At 45.0% G+C, this 15,741-nt stretch overlaps 1 protein-coding gene across 1 annotated transcript in view; it reads left to right on the top strand.

Annotated features, from left to right (window-relative positions):
• Nucleotides 1-15,741, top strand: part of CYTH4 (cytohesin 4) — a 38,833-nt gene that overhangs the window by 1,473 nt on the left and 21,619 nt on the right. The window contains exons 2-6 of the mRNA XM_056846637.1: nucleotides 8,293-8,375; nucleotides 9,788-9,852; nucleotides 11,682-11,748; nucleotides 12,977-13,095; nucleotides 13,579-13,659. Of these exons, the coding sequence (XP_056702615.1) occupies nucleotides 8,293-8,375; nucleotides 9,788-9,852; nucleotides 11,682-11,748; nucleotides 12,977-13,095; nucleotides 13,579-13,659 (415 nt within the window). The remainder of the gene's footprint in view (nucleotides 1-8,292; nucleotides 8,376-9,787; nucleotides 9,853-11,681; nucleotides 11,749-12,976; nucleotides 13,096-13,578; nucleotides 13,660-15,741) is intronic.

Genomic DNA, 15,741 nt, shown 5'->3' with positions numbered 1-15,741 from the left:
TGTGTGAACAGACTGCTGGACTTGATGGACCTTGGTCTGATCCAGCATGGCTTTTCTTATGTTCAGGAACATAGCTTGTCATTCAGAGTTAAGAAGTACCAGCTGAAATTCACTTTTCTCTACAGAACTATGAAAATGCACAGGTGCCACTGTCCTCCATCGTGTCTCATAAACTATACCTGAAATACAGTTTATTTAAACTATATCTAGTATAGGACAAACTGTGAGAGCCAGCGTGGTGTAGTGGCTAAGGTGTTGGACTAGGATCTGGGAAACACAGGTTCAAATCCCCACCCTGCCATGGAAGCTTGCTGGGTGACCTTGGGCCTGTCACACACTCTCAGCCTCAACCCTGGCAAGTATTTGGATGGGAGACTTCCAAGGACTACCAGGGGTGTAATTCAGAGACAGGCAATGGCAAACCACCTCTGAATGTCTCTTTCCTTGAAACCCCTACGGGGTTGCCATGAGTCAAATGTGACTTGATGGCAAAGAAAAAAAGATAAACCACACGGAACTATACCTGAAGTTGCTAGCAACCTAGCCTCAGTCAGGAAAAAGCTATCACACCTGTTGCTTCAAATGGCAGTTTCAGTGATGGGGGTGTCTCCCTAATGTCAGAGACTGGGAATCAAGTATCCCATTAGTAATATCTCCTGTGTTAATATTAGTCCCTTTCCATAGTGGTTCCAACTCTCCGGAAGCTGCCATTTAATAACTAATGTAAGTTCTTGTAATTATTTTATAAACACTATAAAATGTTTTTGTATAGGTCTGCTTTTATTACTGGTCAGGTGGTTAATTCTTAGATTATTTTGGCAGTCTTTTTTCTTGACTGGGAATGTATTCTTGCATTTTCAAATTGGAAATCTGTCTAAACTTACAAGACCCTTAAGCTTTATGTTGTGGTGGATGAACCCCTTTTTCTGTTAAAAAGGGCTAATTTTGTGTGAGGATCTTAACTGACCAAAAACACCATTCTTTTGAGATGGGGTTGTCACATAATCATCCATGACTTCACCTAGCTAGTTGTTAAAGTAGCTACAAAGTATCTCAGGGGAGGAGAGGGCATAGACAGTTTCTTCCCATCTGACACAAGAGCCAGCATGGTGTAGTGGTTAAGAGTGGTGGACTCTAATCTGTTGAACTGGGTTCAATTCCCTATTCCTCCACATGAAGCCTGCTGGTTGACCTTGGGCCAGTCACATTTCTCTCAGAATGCTCTCACCCCAACTACCTCACAAGGTGCCTGTTGTGGGGAGAGGAAGGGAATGTGATTGTAAGCTTCTTTGAGACTCCTTAAAATAGAGGAAAGCAGGATATAAAAACCAACTCCTTCTTCAGAGCCCCTGTCCATGGACCTATACACCCCACACTTAGCTTCGCACATAATCCTAAAAATGCTGGTTGCAAAACCCCACATTAGAGTTGTGCATATCGACATACCAGAACCGAATATAAACCCGAAATTTGCCGTTTCAGTAATATTCAGGTTTTGGGAAGACTGAATACCAAAACCTGCGAATCTGCCCGAAGCCAAATAGGCGATTCCCAAAAAAGCCGAATAGATATTCAGCTTGTCCATGCTTTGGCTTTTCTCCTTTGCTCAGATGCACAGCTCTGCGCTTTCTCCCATTTTTCTGTCTTTGACTGGTTTTGTTAGGGCCCTATAGTTGGGGGCCTTTTGAGGTAGGGGTCGTGTAATCGGAGCCAACTTGGTCTGACCAACTATCACCTTTTAGTGGGTTAATCTGGATCAAGAATAAGGGTTATTTAAAAGACATGACTCACCCAGTTCCATCCGGAGAGATATACCCTCCAACTAAAAAACGGCAGCTTCTATAGCTGCTTACCAGGCTTCTGAAGAATACTCCTCACCCACACGGATGAACAATCTTCTTCACAAGAGCTGCCTTGGTCATGATGACTTTGGCTGGCTCCAATATCACCCTCCCTGAAAACCTGCTCTCAAACTGAAGGTCGCCCCAAGTAGAGGCTTCGTTTCCCCACTGTGACCATCTCTTGAAGTCAGATTTTTGATTACTGTAATAAAGGACTGTTCACAGGATGTCATTTGCCACAAAAAGAAATGTTTTCTGTGCCTTGCTTTTCTTGCATTTAAGCCTTTTCCCTCAGTTTGGAAGCTAATTTGCTATGAGCCTCAAATACGAAGGGAACCCCAGACTTTGAGGCACCAGCCTAGAATCACCTCTTTCAGCCAGTCCTCGGCAAACGCTGAACTTCTGAACCTGAAAAATGATGAACAGCTCAGCTTGCAAATGCCTGGAGGATAGGGGCAACCTCTTTCCTGACCCATTAAATTTTACTCCCTGTCCCAAAGTTCACCAATCATAGGTGACTGTTTAAGGAGAGTCCCTTGCAGCTATGCTGCAAATATGGTGACTCTACTTCCAAAAATGCCCCCACAGGAGTTTCGAAGAAAATCCCCATAGACTACCTCACTTGGAATACTGTGTCCAGTTTTGGGCTCCACAATTTAAGAAGGATGTTGACAAGTTGGAGCGTGTCCAGAGGAGGGCGATCAGAATGGTCAAAGGTCTGGAATCCATGCCCTATGAGGAGAGACTTAGGGAGTCTGGTTTGTTTAGTTTGGAGAAGAGAAGTTTGAGGGGAGACATGATAGCCATGTTTAAATATTTGAAGGGATGTCATGTTGATGAGGGAACTAGCTTGTTTTCTGTTGCTCCAGAGACTAGGACACGGAGTAATGGATTTAAACTAAGAGAAAAGCAATTCCACCTAAACATTAGGAAGAACTTTCTGACGGTGAGGGCTGTTTGATGGTGGAATGCGCTGCCTCGGAGGGTGGTGGAGTCCCCGTCTTTGGAGGTCTTTAAGCAGAGGCTGGATGGCCATCTTTCGGGAGTGCTTTGACTGTGGGATCCTGCATGGCAGGGTGTTGGACTGGATGGCCCTTGTGGTCTCTTCCAACCTTGTGAACTTGAGAACAATGGACCTGAATGTTTTCGGTTAACCCAGAAATAAAGCTGAAATACCCCTTTACCAGTATGGGTATTCAGCTTATTCCGGGTTTACAAAAAAATTTGGGCCCAATAAAGCTGAACCCGAAATTTACCACATTTTCTTTTTTGCACGGCCCTATTCCACATGATCCAGGGGAAAATGGTTCATTGGCCTGGATTTTTTTCAGAGGCAATGTATGCATAAGCTCCCCACTAGACTACAGAGATCAGTTCCCCATGAAGAAAATGGTTTCTTCGGGGTGTACTCTATGGCATCACATCCCTGCTCCCTCCCCTCCCAGGCTGTACTCTGCAATCTCCAGGAATTTCCCAGTCTGGAGTTGGCAGCTCTAATGCTAGAACTGTCTGAGTCTGAAGCATCCTGCTGGGTCCCTGCCTAGGGCCAGCTGGCAGAGAGATCCCCTTGCGTGCGAAAATAGACACTACCTAAGTCAGAGTTTTGTGTTGCTTCTGTGGGGTTAGGTTCGTCAGCTCACAAACCTGGACAGAGATTGATATTCAGAGAATTTTTCAAAGCAGATGCTAGATTTCTAACCATTGATGGATCACGCTGTGAAAGGCCGATTCTCTTGCCAATGGTTTCTTTTTTAAGATATCTAGCAGCTAGCAATTTTGAGGAAAAATGATCAGATTATCCACCATCTGCCCAAAAACCAGATCCATAAAATGCCTGCCAAGAAACAACAAAGAAATGAAAGAGCATAAATTAAGCTCACTAACCTGCTTTATGTGCTTTAAATATGGCTTGTTTTCTTCTTCCCTTTTCCCTTTTCCATGTGTAAATTGTGGCGCGTATCCTTTTATTCCTCTCCTGTTTTCCTTCTGATTGGTTAGATGGGCAAATCATCCTATTACTTTTCTCATGCTTTGATACTTAGCATTTAAAAAGAACAAAAATTATATCAAGAGTTATTGAGAAAGGGATTGAAAATAAAATGCCCTGTATAATATATAACGCTGCTGTATGGCGTGATCACATTTGGGATGTTGCACACAGTTCAAATTTACCCTGTTCAAAACAGAGCTGCAAAAAGTCCAGAAAAAGGCAACCGAAAATGATGGAGAGGTTAGAACACCTTTCCCACGAGAAAAAGCTAAAGTGTTTGGCTTTCTAGTTTAGGCAAAGACAACCAGGCTGGGGGAGGTTGACAGAAATTATAGTGGCATGATCACTTCTGCCAGCATGGTGGGGTGGTTAGATTGTTGGGTTAGGAAAACCCAGGTTCAAATTCCCGCTCTGGGTGTCCTCTGGCCCATCACACACTCGAAGACTAACCTACCTCACAGGATTGTTGTTGTGAGGATAAAATGGGGAGAATAATGTTGTAAGCTGCTTTAGGTCCCCACTGGGTAGAAAAGCAGAGTATAAACATTTAAATAAATAAATGTTGTCACCCTTTTTTTTATAAGAATAGAACTTGTGGTTGTCCAATAAGGAGATCAGACTAATTCATGCAGGTGGGTCTGTTAACAGCTGTTAGCCATGCTAGCCAAAAGGAACTTCTGTGGTGGTGTCAGATGCAGAGGACAAATGACAGGAGAGGGCTGGGCCAGATGGATCTTTGCCTTGATCCAACAGGATTCTTCTCATTAAGAAAAAAAAACCCACTTCCTTAGAATGTCATATTATTTTGCATGGACGTATTATTCCCACCATGCAAAAAGTATTGCTGACGTTCACATCTGACTCAGAAACTTCTTTGGCAGATGTGAAAACTTCCTTGGTAGACACTGTTCATCTGGGCACCACCATGAAACTTTGCTGAAGTCCCCACCACTTCCAGATGATAGGCCAGTTGTGAGCAATATCTGTCATTGTCTTTATGAAGAACTCTTATGAGTAGCTTGCCTCCTCCCTGGTCGTGTTGGTGGATTTCACAACTGCTCGCATGGTTTCGTCAAAGAACACCATTTGTGCATGGCCTGCAGCTACTGCTGGTTCAAAGCACCTTGTCATCTCAAACCAAGGTACATTAGTCATGTCCTCCTTCCCCAGCCACAATTTTGGCAATACCACAGGTGCTTGGCCAAGGTACAAATGATGGTAATGGCCTTCACCTCCTGGAAAGGCAAACAGCCGGGGGCGAGCAGAGCTTCTGTGGAATGTCAGTTCTCTCCTCCTTATGGTGTCCCACAAAAATACTTTGGTAGCTGGGGTGGAGAACCAGTCCAGGTGATGAAACTTAGTTCACTGGTGGCATGGAAACGTATGACAAGCTTGTGAATTGCCTCCAAGTGTAAGTCAGTGGTGCTGATAATTCCAGAAGAGTACAAGGACATGTTCTTCCTTCAGTCAGTCAAACCCTATGGTATGGGGGGTGGGTATTTGTTCCATTCCCTTGCCTCCCAAAAGAACTATGTCATAGCTTCTTCTTTTTGATTATATATTTAGCAATGGTCCTGCACATGAGATCCAAAGTAGAGAAAAAGTTTCCAGGACAACTGGAGTTGACTTCTCCTTTTTGTCCAGACACGAGAAGTTAAAATGATAGAGTATGCAAGATTCTTTAAAGCATAGCGATGTACATGCTTGCCAAGGGAAAATCTTGCCTGAAACAGCCTTAAGTATTCCAGTTCACTTTCTTTATTTGAACATCTTTATCGACCTCTGTTCCATACGTCCATTGTAATAGAAATTAATAATTAAATACCTCACAACAGGCAACAGTGAATAACAATTCAACTGTTAAACTCATAGTTGCTAGAAAATGTTTTATACCCTTCCCAAAACCTGAACAAAGAGGCACCTTCCCTAATATTTAGGCAGACGGGTCCAGAGGTTTGGGGCAATCACCGTAAAGGCCTTGCTCCTTGGTGGCCAGTGATGGAGCAGGGCGCAGTGCCTGCTGCTCGTCTGATTTCATGGCTCATGAATTCATCATACTTGGCCGAAGCAGGGCTGATTGATACTGGGGCAGCTTTAAAAGCATGTGATACGGTGTTTGTGCAACCCTACGCAGGGTTACACTCTTTGAAGTCCATTGAAATAAATGACCTTCGGTGGATGTAACTCTACTTAGGATTGCACTGATGGTCACTTACAGCTAGTTGTTGTTCAGTGTGTGTGTGTGTGTGTGTGTGTGTGTGTGTGTTAAGTGCTGTCAAGTCGCTTCCAACTCATGGCAACCCTATGAAACGATGTCCTCCAAAACGTCCTATCTTTAACAGCCTTGCTCAGATCTTGCAAATTGAGGGCCATAGCTTCCTCTATAGAATCAATCCATCTCTTGTTGGGTCTTCCTCTTTTCCTGCTGCCTTCAATTTTTCCTAGCATGATTGTATTTTCCAGTGACTCTTGTCTTCTCAAAATGTGGCCAAAGTATGACAGCCTCAGTTTAGTCATTTTAACTTCTAGGGTCAGTTCAGGCTTGATTTGATCTATAATCCACTTATTTGTTTTTGTTCTTGGCTTGCAGGGTATCTGTAACACTCTCCTCCAACACCACATTTCAAAGGAATCTACTTTCAATGATAACCCCAAAAGCTGCCCCTTACAGTGGGCCTCCTGCTTACTGCCTTACTGTCTTAACAGTAGGGCCGTGTTGGCTTTCCATTGACGAAAACTTTGGTTTGCAAAAACCTGTCAAATTCAGAGACCATTCTGAATATCCAGTTTAGTTTTTAAGAGACATCTGAATCTGGGCACTGACATTTATTTTCAGTTACAGCAAGAGCTTCCCATTTGCTGTCAGACTCTTGCCGAGCGCTCGAAGCAACCTTTATTTAACTGTAGGAACTGGCTCCCCAAAACCACTGCTTCTGCTTTAGTTTGGTCTGGAGTGAATCATGCTGTGGTCTTTTCATCTCTGACATCATTCACCCAACTTCCTAAGCCTGAAAGCGGAACCGAGCACAACTTTTCAGGCTGCTTCTCTGTGAAGCCACTGCTTGGTAGCAAGGCCTCCCTCGTCTCTGCAAATCCACAAATGTTTCCGCCTCAAGAAAATGGAGGAAGGGACAACCAAAAGTATATTTTAAATAGATTTTAAAATATGTCTTCTAAGAACTGGGCCATGTTCCCACTGAATGTGAACTTATAATTATTTGTTTAGAACTTTTCCACAAATGTTTATCAAATGTGGGCGTTTGCCATTCAAGGGGCAATTTGCAATGAAAAAGGATGATCTATACTTCCAGAAGCTGGGCCTTTGGAGAACTGGCCATGAAGAGGACGAGGAGAAAATTCTAATTTTCACATTTTCTTTCTGTCTCCTTGGGTAATATTCACCCCATATTGCACTGTGTACTTGGGAGAGTTTAAAGAACAGTTTGTTGACTTTCAGCGCAATCCTGAATAGGGTTGTGGTGGTTAGGGAGTGTCTGGGGACAGTGCAGCCACACCACCTCCTAAACTGCTTGCTACCAGGTGCAACAAGCCGAAAAGGCTATTTTGCAGAAAACCCCATGAAACTGCTCCATAGGGTTTCCCGGGGCTATGACAGCAATTTTGCGGGTGCAATTTTGCACCTGCAAAAGAGTCCATTCCTGGGGCAGAGGGGCTTAGGGAATACCCTGGGAATGCCCGCTTTGGTGCCGGTGCAAGTCCTTGCACAGAGGAAACACTACCAGAGAGGCTCTGCCAGCACACATGGCTTGCACTGCCATGCTGCTCTCTAGAGCTGGCATAAGTGGCCCCGCACCGGTGTTAGTGCCAGTTTAGCTGGCACGAGTGGCACTAATGCTGGCCCAGGAGCCATGCCAGCTCCTATCCTCTTTCAGCCCTCCCCTCTTGTGGATTGCACTGCCTGTCAGAAAAAAGGCTTTTAAAAGGTAGAGGAAAATCCAGGGGTGCCCACAGAACATGCAGATATGCTTCTCTGGACCATCTATTAGGCTGCATTTAGATATTATGATAAATTGTACTTTCCAAGCCATCATGTGATCAAACCCCAGTTAGTTGTGACATCTGACTATAGACAGTCCAAGTAGGAATTTCTAACTAGGCCTCACTTCTGATTTGTGAACTGCAGTTTTTACTAATTGCAGTTGGACGTGAGGTTGAATTCACAAGCCACAATTTGCTGAGAAGCATTGCTTCTTGTAGCCACCTGGCCACAGAGATGATTGGGCAGGAAGGATGTCCTCCCTGCTGGGAAGCAAAGAGTATGCAAGAAGGAGATACACCAGGATTTATGCGCAAGCCAGAATATGTCACATTCATCTGGTAGACTAACGGGAGATGGTTGCACAAATAAATCTTGGTTTATCATGACTTCGGGTTCTAGCCTTAGAATGCAGCAAGTTTAAGGATGGGGTTAAAAAGGTTCCTTGTGTGGCTTCCTTCCAGGCTCATCTGACTTGAGTGAGACTGAAGAGGCTGAGGTCGAGATAATCAAGAAGCACAGGACAGAACTGCTGGAGGACATTCAGGTAAGGCCTGCTCCCCTTCTGTAGATGGGTCAGTGTAGTGTCTGAATAATAACTGGTCTTCTCATGAGTGCAAAGCCAAACTCTTCTCCACACACACAAAATGCCAGTTGGAGGCTGCATCCACATGGCAAGGGTTCTCTGTTTTGCATTTATTACCGCTGCGAACATGGAAGCATTCACATTGGCCACAGAGCATCCACACTAGGGTTTTCTACTCAATTTCTTCCATCAGCTGCCATTTTTTCTGTATTTTTCCCCTGCCTTATCACCAGAAGACTTTTCAGAGTGTTCAGCTATTGCTATAGCATTATAGCAATTTTTGTTTTAAAAAATCCCTGGGGAAAAACCTGTGGTGGCATGGCAGAAAAAATGGATGCTCGCGAGGAGCTGGCAGAAGGAACATGGTTGTGATGTGGGTGGGACTGTTGAAAATGTGAAGTTTCCTGTCCAGGTGGCATGCTAATGTACTTGGACTGCGTTCTTTCTGAAAAGATCATAGCAAAGTCGGTTTGAGAAAGAGATTCCTGAGCACAGGGAAAACAAGGAAAGTGAACTATTCGAAGATGATGTCATATGGATGCGCCAAAAAACAACATTCCATTTCGGGCACAAAAATGGAGAATAATATCCATGTGAAAGCAGCCCCAGTGAAAACGGACATGCTTCATGGAAAGAGGCTTAGGCTGCTATTCTCTGCAGGCATACCTTGGAGTAAGATCCACTGAACAATGTGGGACATACATTTGAGCTGATACGGGTAGATCTGTGCTGCTAGGCTTGCATCAAAGAGACCTGCATTCAACAATTTTTGTTCAATTTCTGACTCACTTGTGTAAATCACTGCCTCTCAGCAAATGTTCCTTGTCTGAGAAACAGGAATAGCAGCATGCTACCACATAAGATAACAGCTTGAAAAGCCCTTACTGGGGCTGAATCTGCCCCACCAATTTTTGGTTGAGCAGGGGGCAATGGCTCAGTGGTAGAGCATCAGCTTTGCATGCAGAAGGTCCCAGGTTCAATCTCTGGCATCTCCAGTTAAAAGGAGAAGATCGTGGGTGATGTGAATGACCTCTTCCTAAGACCCTGGAGAGCCACTGACAGTCAGTGGATAATACACACCAATAGTCTGACTCACTACAAGGCAGCTTCATGTGTAGTATTATTGTTTGTACAATGCTTTGACCACTCAGTCAACTCCTAACATTTTTAAAAAATTGCTATGGATTCCCCTTCTAACCAGGGGGGACTGAAATGATCACATCACCCATTTTCATAACAAAGCACTGCTGATCCTTCCTGCAAAGGACAGACATCCTTTCCACATAATGGGCTTCTGCAATGAATTATAGGAAAGGATTCATCATGTTCTTCCCTGATTCCCCCCCCATTCTCTTTCTCTCTCTCTCTTATAGAAGCTAAAAGATGAGATTGCTGAAGTATTTGCAGAGATAGATCGTTTCCAGCAGTCACAGTCCAGGTGAGGAACCAGCACCCTACAAAGAGAACTAGCAGAGCAAGGGACGTCTATGGCAAGGTTGTCCTTTGCTCTGAATATGGATGGGATCGATGGCCTTTTGCAGAGTTCAGGCTTTTAATCCTTTTTAGAACACTTCCCAGAAGAGGAGTGTATTTCCTGCTCTTGCTGGGCTGAGAGCCCACATGGTGCTGGGCAAAGTCTAAAGGGAACGGTCCTTCATTAGAAGCCAGGAGCAGCAGCAACAGCAACAAGCAGTTACTCTGAAATTAGAGAGAGCCAGTTGCAGGCAGATGGTCAGACCTGGGAACTTCAGGACCAAGGAGAGCTCCTAAGGACAACAGACGTTGATCTAATAAAGGCCCAAGCCCTGCTGGGATCTTATGTCCCCAAGCAGGGCCAGCTCAGTGCCAGAGCCCGATCTCTTGAGTGAAAGTGCAAAGAATTTTAAAAAGGTGGTACTCTGTCTTAGAGCTGTGCACTGAGGCACTACTGAACAGAGAGCCAGAGTGGTGTAGTGGTTAAGAGTGGTGATATTTAGTAGAAGTATTTAAGAAACAATGGCAAAAAACATTTATATATTGGGCAAAGGTAGACTTTACAAAAATGATGAAAGGGTTGTAAGCAAAATAAATAAGTATAGGGTAAGATAAGTTAAAGTATAAATCTAAGAGATTAATAAACGGGAGTCGCTCACAGGTGAAGGGGGGTGATGGGGGATGGAAGGGTATAAAGTGGAGGTAATGGGTAAGCCGAACATTATTTCTCTTTTACTATATAATATTGTATATTATTTTCCTTTTTTTGCTGTAATATTGAAATAATGTAATCCATCCACTATGAAAATAACAATAAAAAAATAATTTTGAAAAAGAGTGGTGGTTTGGAGTGGTGGACTCTAATCTGGAGAACTGGGTTTGATTCCCCACTCCTCCACATGGGGGTGGACTCTAATCTGGTGAACTGGGTTGGTTTCCCCACTCCTACACATGAGGCCAGCTGGGTGATCTTGGGCTAGTCACAGCTCTGTTAGAGCTCTCTCAGCCCCACCTACCTCACAGGGTGTCTGTTGTGGGGAGGGGAAGGGAAGGTGATTGTAAGCCGGTTTGATTCTTCCTTAAGTGGTAGAGAAAGTCGGCATATAAAAACCAACTCTTCTTCTAATTCTGCTTTCTATCTACTCAAAAGCTGGCTGTATGGATAACATGAGGTGGTTAGAATGAATCAAACTCCTCCCTTGTCGCTTCCCAGGTTCAGATTCTTGTAATAGTTCCTCCTCAGAGTGGTTGACAGACAGCTGATGTAGTGCAGAGTTTAACAGCTATGGATCCACGAATCCCAGGTTTAGGTTCTTCAGCTATGAACTTGGTGACAATAAGCAAATACATGGAGTGATGATCTGATGGACCTTTTGGAGGATGAAAAGTATCTTTAGGAGGGGGCAATTGGGAGTGGAGAAGCTGCAATAAGAAGGGGCTGCTTAACCATTTTCCTGCCCACTGTTTCCTGATTCCAAATTGCCCCCTGCCAGGAAAAGGGTAGTTGGTCTACTTCTGTAGATGTTTGCCCATAACGTATACTTTGGCTGTATGTTTTGACTCAGTGTGAAAGCAGTTAGCAATGAATGTGTTTATCCATAATACATGATCAATCGGTTTTACCAAATACGTATGGTGAAACAGTGGTGGAATGGTTGTGTGAAATGGTTCTGAAAAAAGCAGAATGGGGAAAATATGGGAATAAAAAAACCCCTGAAAGCCATCATTCAGGACGTAAAGACAGAAAGTTCTCTTATCTGTTCTATATTCAAATCACCATCTTTGTATTTGCAGCAAACTAATACAGAGGGATAAAGTTTTGAGCACAGGAAGAAAGAAATTTAACATGGATCCAACTAAGGTAAGATCAGACCTTGGCTTATTTTGCAATGCACAAGCAAAGAAGTTGGCCATTAGTTATAATGATTTGGTTCTTAAGAATCACAGAATCGAGTTTCTCACCCATATAGCCATGAAGGTGTGTGAATGGGGGTTTCTTCCTCATGAAGAGCACACCTGCTTCTCTATCTCAGCCTTAAGGCCCAGATCCAAGTCTGGTTGTCCCAGAGATTCTGATCTAAACATAACAGTAAAAATATATGAGAGTTAAAAAAAAGGGGGCGGGTAAAATGAGACCTGCAAGATTTGCCCCTCCCTCCACCACAGGATCAAAAGCATGTGTTTTAGAAGAAAAGCCACAAGCTACACTATGAATAATTTTAACCACAGCTATTTTCAGGAGCCTTTGTTCATTGCTAGCTTCTTCCAGTCTTGCTGGATTTCGATACCTCCTCCATCTGACAACAAGAGCTCTGACTCTCAAAAACGTATACCCTGAAAATATTGTTGGCCTCTAAGGTGTCACTGGGCTCGAATCTAGCTCTTCTACTGCGGACCAACATGACTACCTTCTGAAACTGCCTTTCTTGGTGTTTGTTGCTGGCCCCTAGGGGCTCATGTGCAAATGGGCTCTGCACACCACCCTTGCCTCTCGGAAACATGCTGGCTGCACTTCTCCTTTCCAGGACCTTTGAAACATCACTCTGATTTTACAGGAGTGGTTTTATTGTGAGGAGCCCCTTCTGTGCAAATGGGGTAAACAACACTGAAAAGACCCAACGGTATGGGCTGTGTGCATGGAATCAGCGCCCCTCTCCTCTGGCAGGGGGCCAATCCCATCTTCATGCTCCAGCTGATCAGCTTTCATCCATAGGGTTGCCATCCTCCAGGTTTTGGCTGGAGATCTCCCGCTATTACAATTGATTTCCAGCCGACAGAGATCAGTTACTCTGGAGATAATGGCTGCTTTGGCAATGGGACTCTATGGCATTGAAGTCCCACCCCTCTCTAAACCCCACCTTCCTCAGGCTCCACCCCCCAAATCTCCAGGTATTTCCCAACTCGGAGCTAGCAACCCTACTCATCCTTATGGTTGGGTCATTGAGGCCCACTTGCCTGGCAATAAGCCCTAACTGCATAAAATGGGACTTCCTTCTGAGCAGACCTGCTTAGGCCTTGCAGAAAAGGAGCTAGAGGAGCAAGAGCCCCATAGACTCTCTGTAATAAATGTTTTGGTTTCTTCCAAGCAGGGGATCCAATATCTGACTGAGCACAAAGTGCTGTCCTCAGATGTGCAAGAAATTGCCAAATTCCTTTACAAAGGAGAAGGCCTCAATAAGACAGCCATTGGAGATTATCTGGGACAGAGGTGAGTGTGCTGTCTTTTCTCCATGAACACCCTGATGGTTTGCAGGCCCAGGGAAAGTGTGTGTGTGTGTGGGGGGGTGTTATTATTTATTATTATTTGTATTTGTGGTCCAACTTTCTCACTGGGACTCAAGGCAGATTACACAGGGTAAGTCAATATAATCAACAGGTTGGGACATCTAATAATGCAATGGTATTAGGGTTGTAGAACTAACCAGAAATATGAAAACAGAACTGAAGCAACCATAACTATTAGCATGATATGTTAAACAATGCAAAAATTACATGGAAAGATCCTACTTACAGCAACAGGCAGTACGAACTAGATGCAGTAGTATAGACTAGTCTCTAAACATTTACCCAAGTATCTTTCTGAACCATTTAGATACAGTTAACCCTGTTACCTGTGTAGAAAAGCCCTCTTGAACATATACAGTTCCCCTTTGTCTTCTCCTGCCTCACTCTGTCCTTTTCCTTCTGCCAGGGATCCATTGAACCTCCAGGTTCTTCAGGCCTTTGTCGAGTGCCACCAATTTGCCAACCTCAACCTAGTGCAAGCGCTAAGGTGAGTAAAATCCAGAAAAAGCAACAACAGCAGTAGCCTTGCTAACTGCTCAAGTCCTGCAACTGCCACCTGTTTAGAGAAATCTCAGTGTTGCTGAGAAGGGTACCTCGGTGTGGAGTCTCACGTCTGTGTAATGTGGCTAAACTGTGTGTGTGTGTGTGTGTGTGTGTGTGTGTGTGTGTGTGTGAATTCTGAGCCTCCCATGCAAATCCAACTGACTCACTAGCAATGGGAACCCAAAGGGGTGTGCATTGTTCTCCTGTACTCCATTTTAGCTTTACAATAACCCTGTGAGGTAGGTTAGGCAGAGATATGTGACTGACCCAAGCAGGGCTGTTGAAAAAAAAATTCAGTATAGTTCGGATTCGGCCGAATTCGGCCTGTCTGGATTCGGGATATTCCGAAGTCCGAACTCCCCCACTTCGGGTCCGTGCAATTCGGTGTGAATTCAAAGTTCGGGAAAAAAATTAGGACGAATAAAGCCATTAAAAACACAATCGCGCCTTTCCGTGGCTCTGGGGGGGCATTTTGGGGGGTAGAGGTCCCAAACTTTCAGCGGAGCTTCAAAGGACCCTTCTTGCAAGACCCCCCAAGTTTTGTAAAGATTGGGTCAGGGGGGGCTGAGATATGAGCCCCGAAATGGGTCCCCCCCACCCTTAATGTGCATCTCTGAGCAGAGCTTGCCGCCCACGCACAAAGCTCCCAGCCCCGACAAACAGCTGAGCTGCGGGGAGCAAGGGTGGGGCAGGTGCAAAGAAGTTTTCAAAGCAACACAACTGCAAAGCAACACAACTGCAAAGCAACACGTTTGCAACCATGCAAAGCAACACCTGACACCTGGGAGTTTGCAAACCATGGAAAGGGACAGAGGCAGCTAGCTATGCATAATGGGTGGGGCAGGTGCGAAGAAGTTTGCAAAGCAACACAACTGCAAAGCAACACAACTGCAAAGCAACACAACCATGCAAAGCAACACGTTTGCAACCATGCAAAGCAACACCTGACACCTGGGAGTTTGCAAACCGTGGAAAGGGACAGAGGCAGCTAGCTATGCATAATGAGCAGGAGGGGGTGGAATTTCCCCTTTTGCATCGGACTCGGGACCAGGCAAATGCATTCTTTAAGTCACCATTTGAAAACCAGTTTTGAGCAAGCATCAAAATAGACCTAATCGATCTTATGAATGAGGGAAAACCTGAGGACACACAACTGAAGCCCCCCTCAAACCCGGGAGAGAGAGACTTGAGGGGGCACACACACCCCAGGCAGAACAGGCGAAAGCCCCCTTTGGCTTCCCCCCCACCCACAGAAACTGCTCCCTCCCCACACACACACAGACTCTGCTTTCCCCACACACACACACAGAGGAGAAAAATTATAGATTAAAGTCCCCAAAGGGGTCTTACTGTGGCTGTCTTCTGTTCCATCAGGAGGGGCTGGGAGGACTGGGTAATCCAATACAATTCTATTTAAGCACGGGAGGTTTTGCCTTGGATTTGCCGCTCTGGAGATGCATACAGGATCGGGTGATCCATTCATCCCAATAGGCAAAAGGGGAAAGCCCATATCTCAGGACCCCCTGACCCAATGTTTACAAAACTTGGGGGGTCTCTTAAGAAGGCTCGTCTGAAGCTATGCTAAAGGTTTGGGGGCTGCACCCCCAAAAATGCGCCCCCTGCAGCCACGGAAAGAGAAAAGGGGGGAACCCATATTTCTGCCCCCACTGAACCCATCTTTACAAAACTTGGGGGGTCTCTTAAGAAGGCTTGTCTGAAGCTATGCTGAAAGTTTGGGGGCTGCACCCCCAAAAAAGCACCCCCTGCAGCCACGGAAATGGAAAAGGGGGGAGGGAAAAGGGGTGGAGCCCATATCTCGGGACCCCCTGACCCAATGTTTACAAAACGTGGGGGGTCTCTTAAGAAGGCTCATTTGAAGCTATGCTGAAAGTTTGGGGTCTCTACCCCCAAAAATGCGCCCCCTGCAGCCATGGAAAGGAGCTAATGTGCACACTCACCCCCCCACGAGGATTTATCTCTCTTTCTCTCCCCGGCCGGGCAGCGCAGCAGCTGATTCCTCCAGTAC

The sequence above is a fragment of the Euleptes europaea genome, chromosome 3 (assembly GCF_029931775.1).
Source record: "Euleptes europaea isolate rEulEur1 chromosome 3, rEulEur1.hap1, whole genome shotgun sequence".
Lineage (NCBI taxonomy): Eukaryota > Metazoa > Chordata > Lepidosauria > Squamata > Sphaerodactylidae > Euleptes > Euleptes europaea.
The sequence above is the reverse complement of the archived record's forward strand: the minus strand, read 5'-3'. Positions and strand labels throughout refer to the sequence as shown.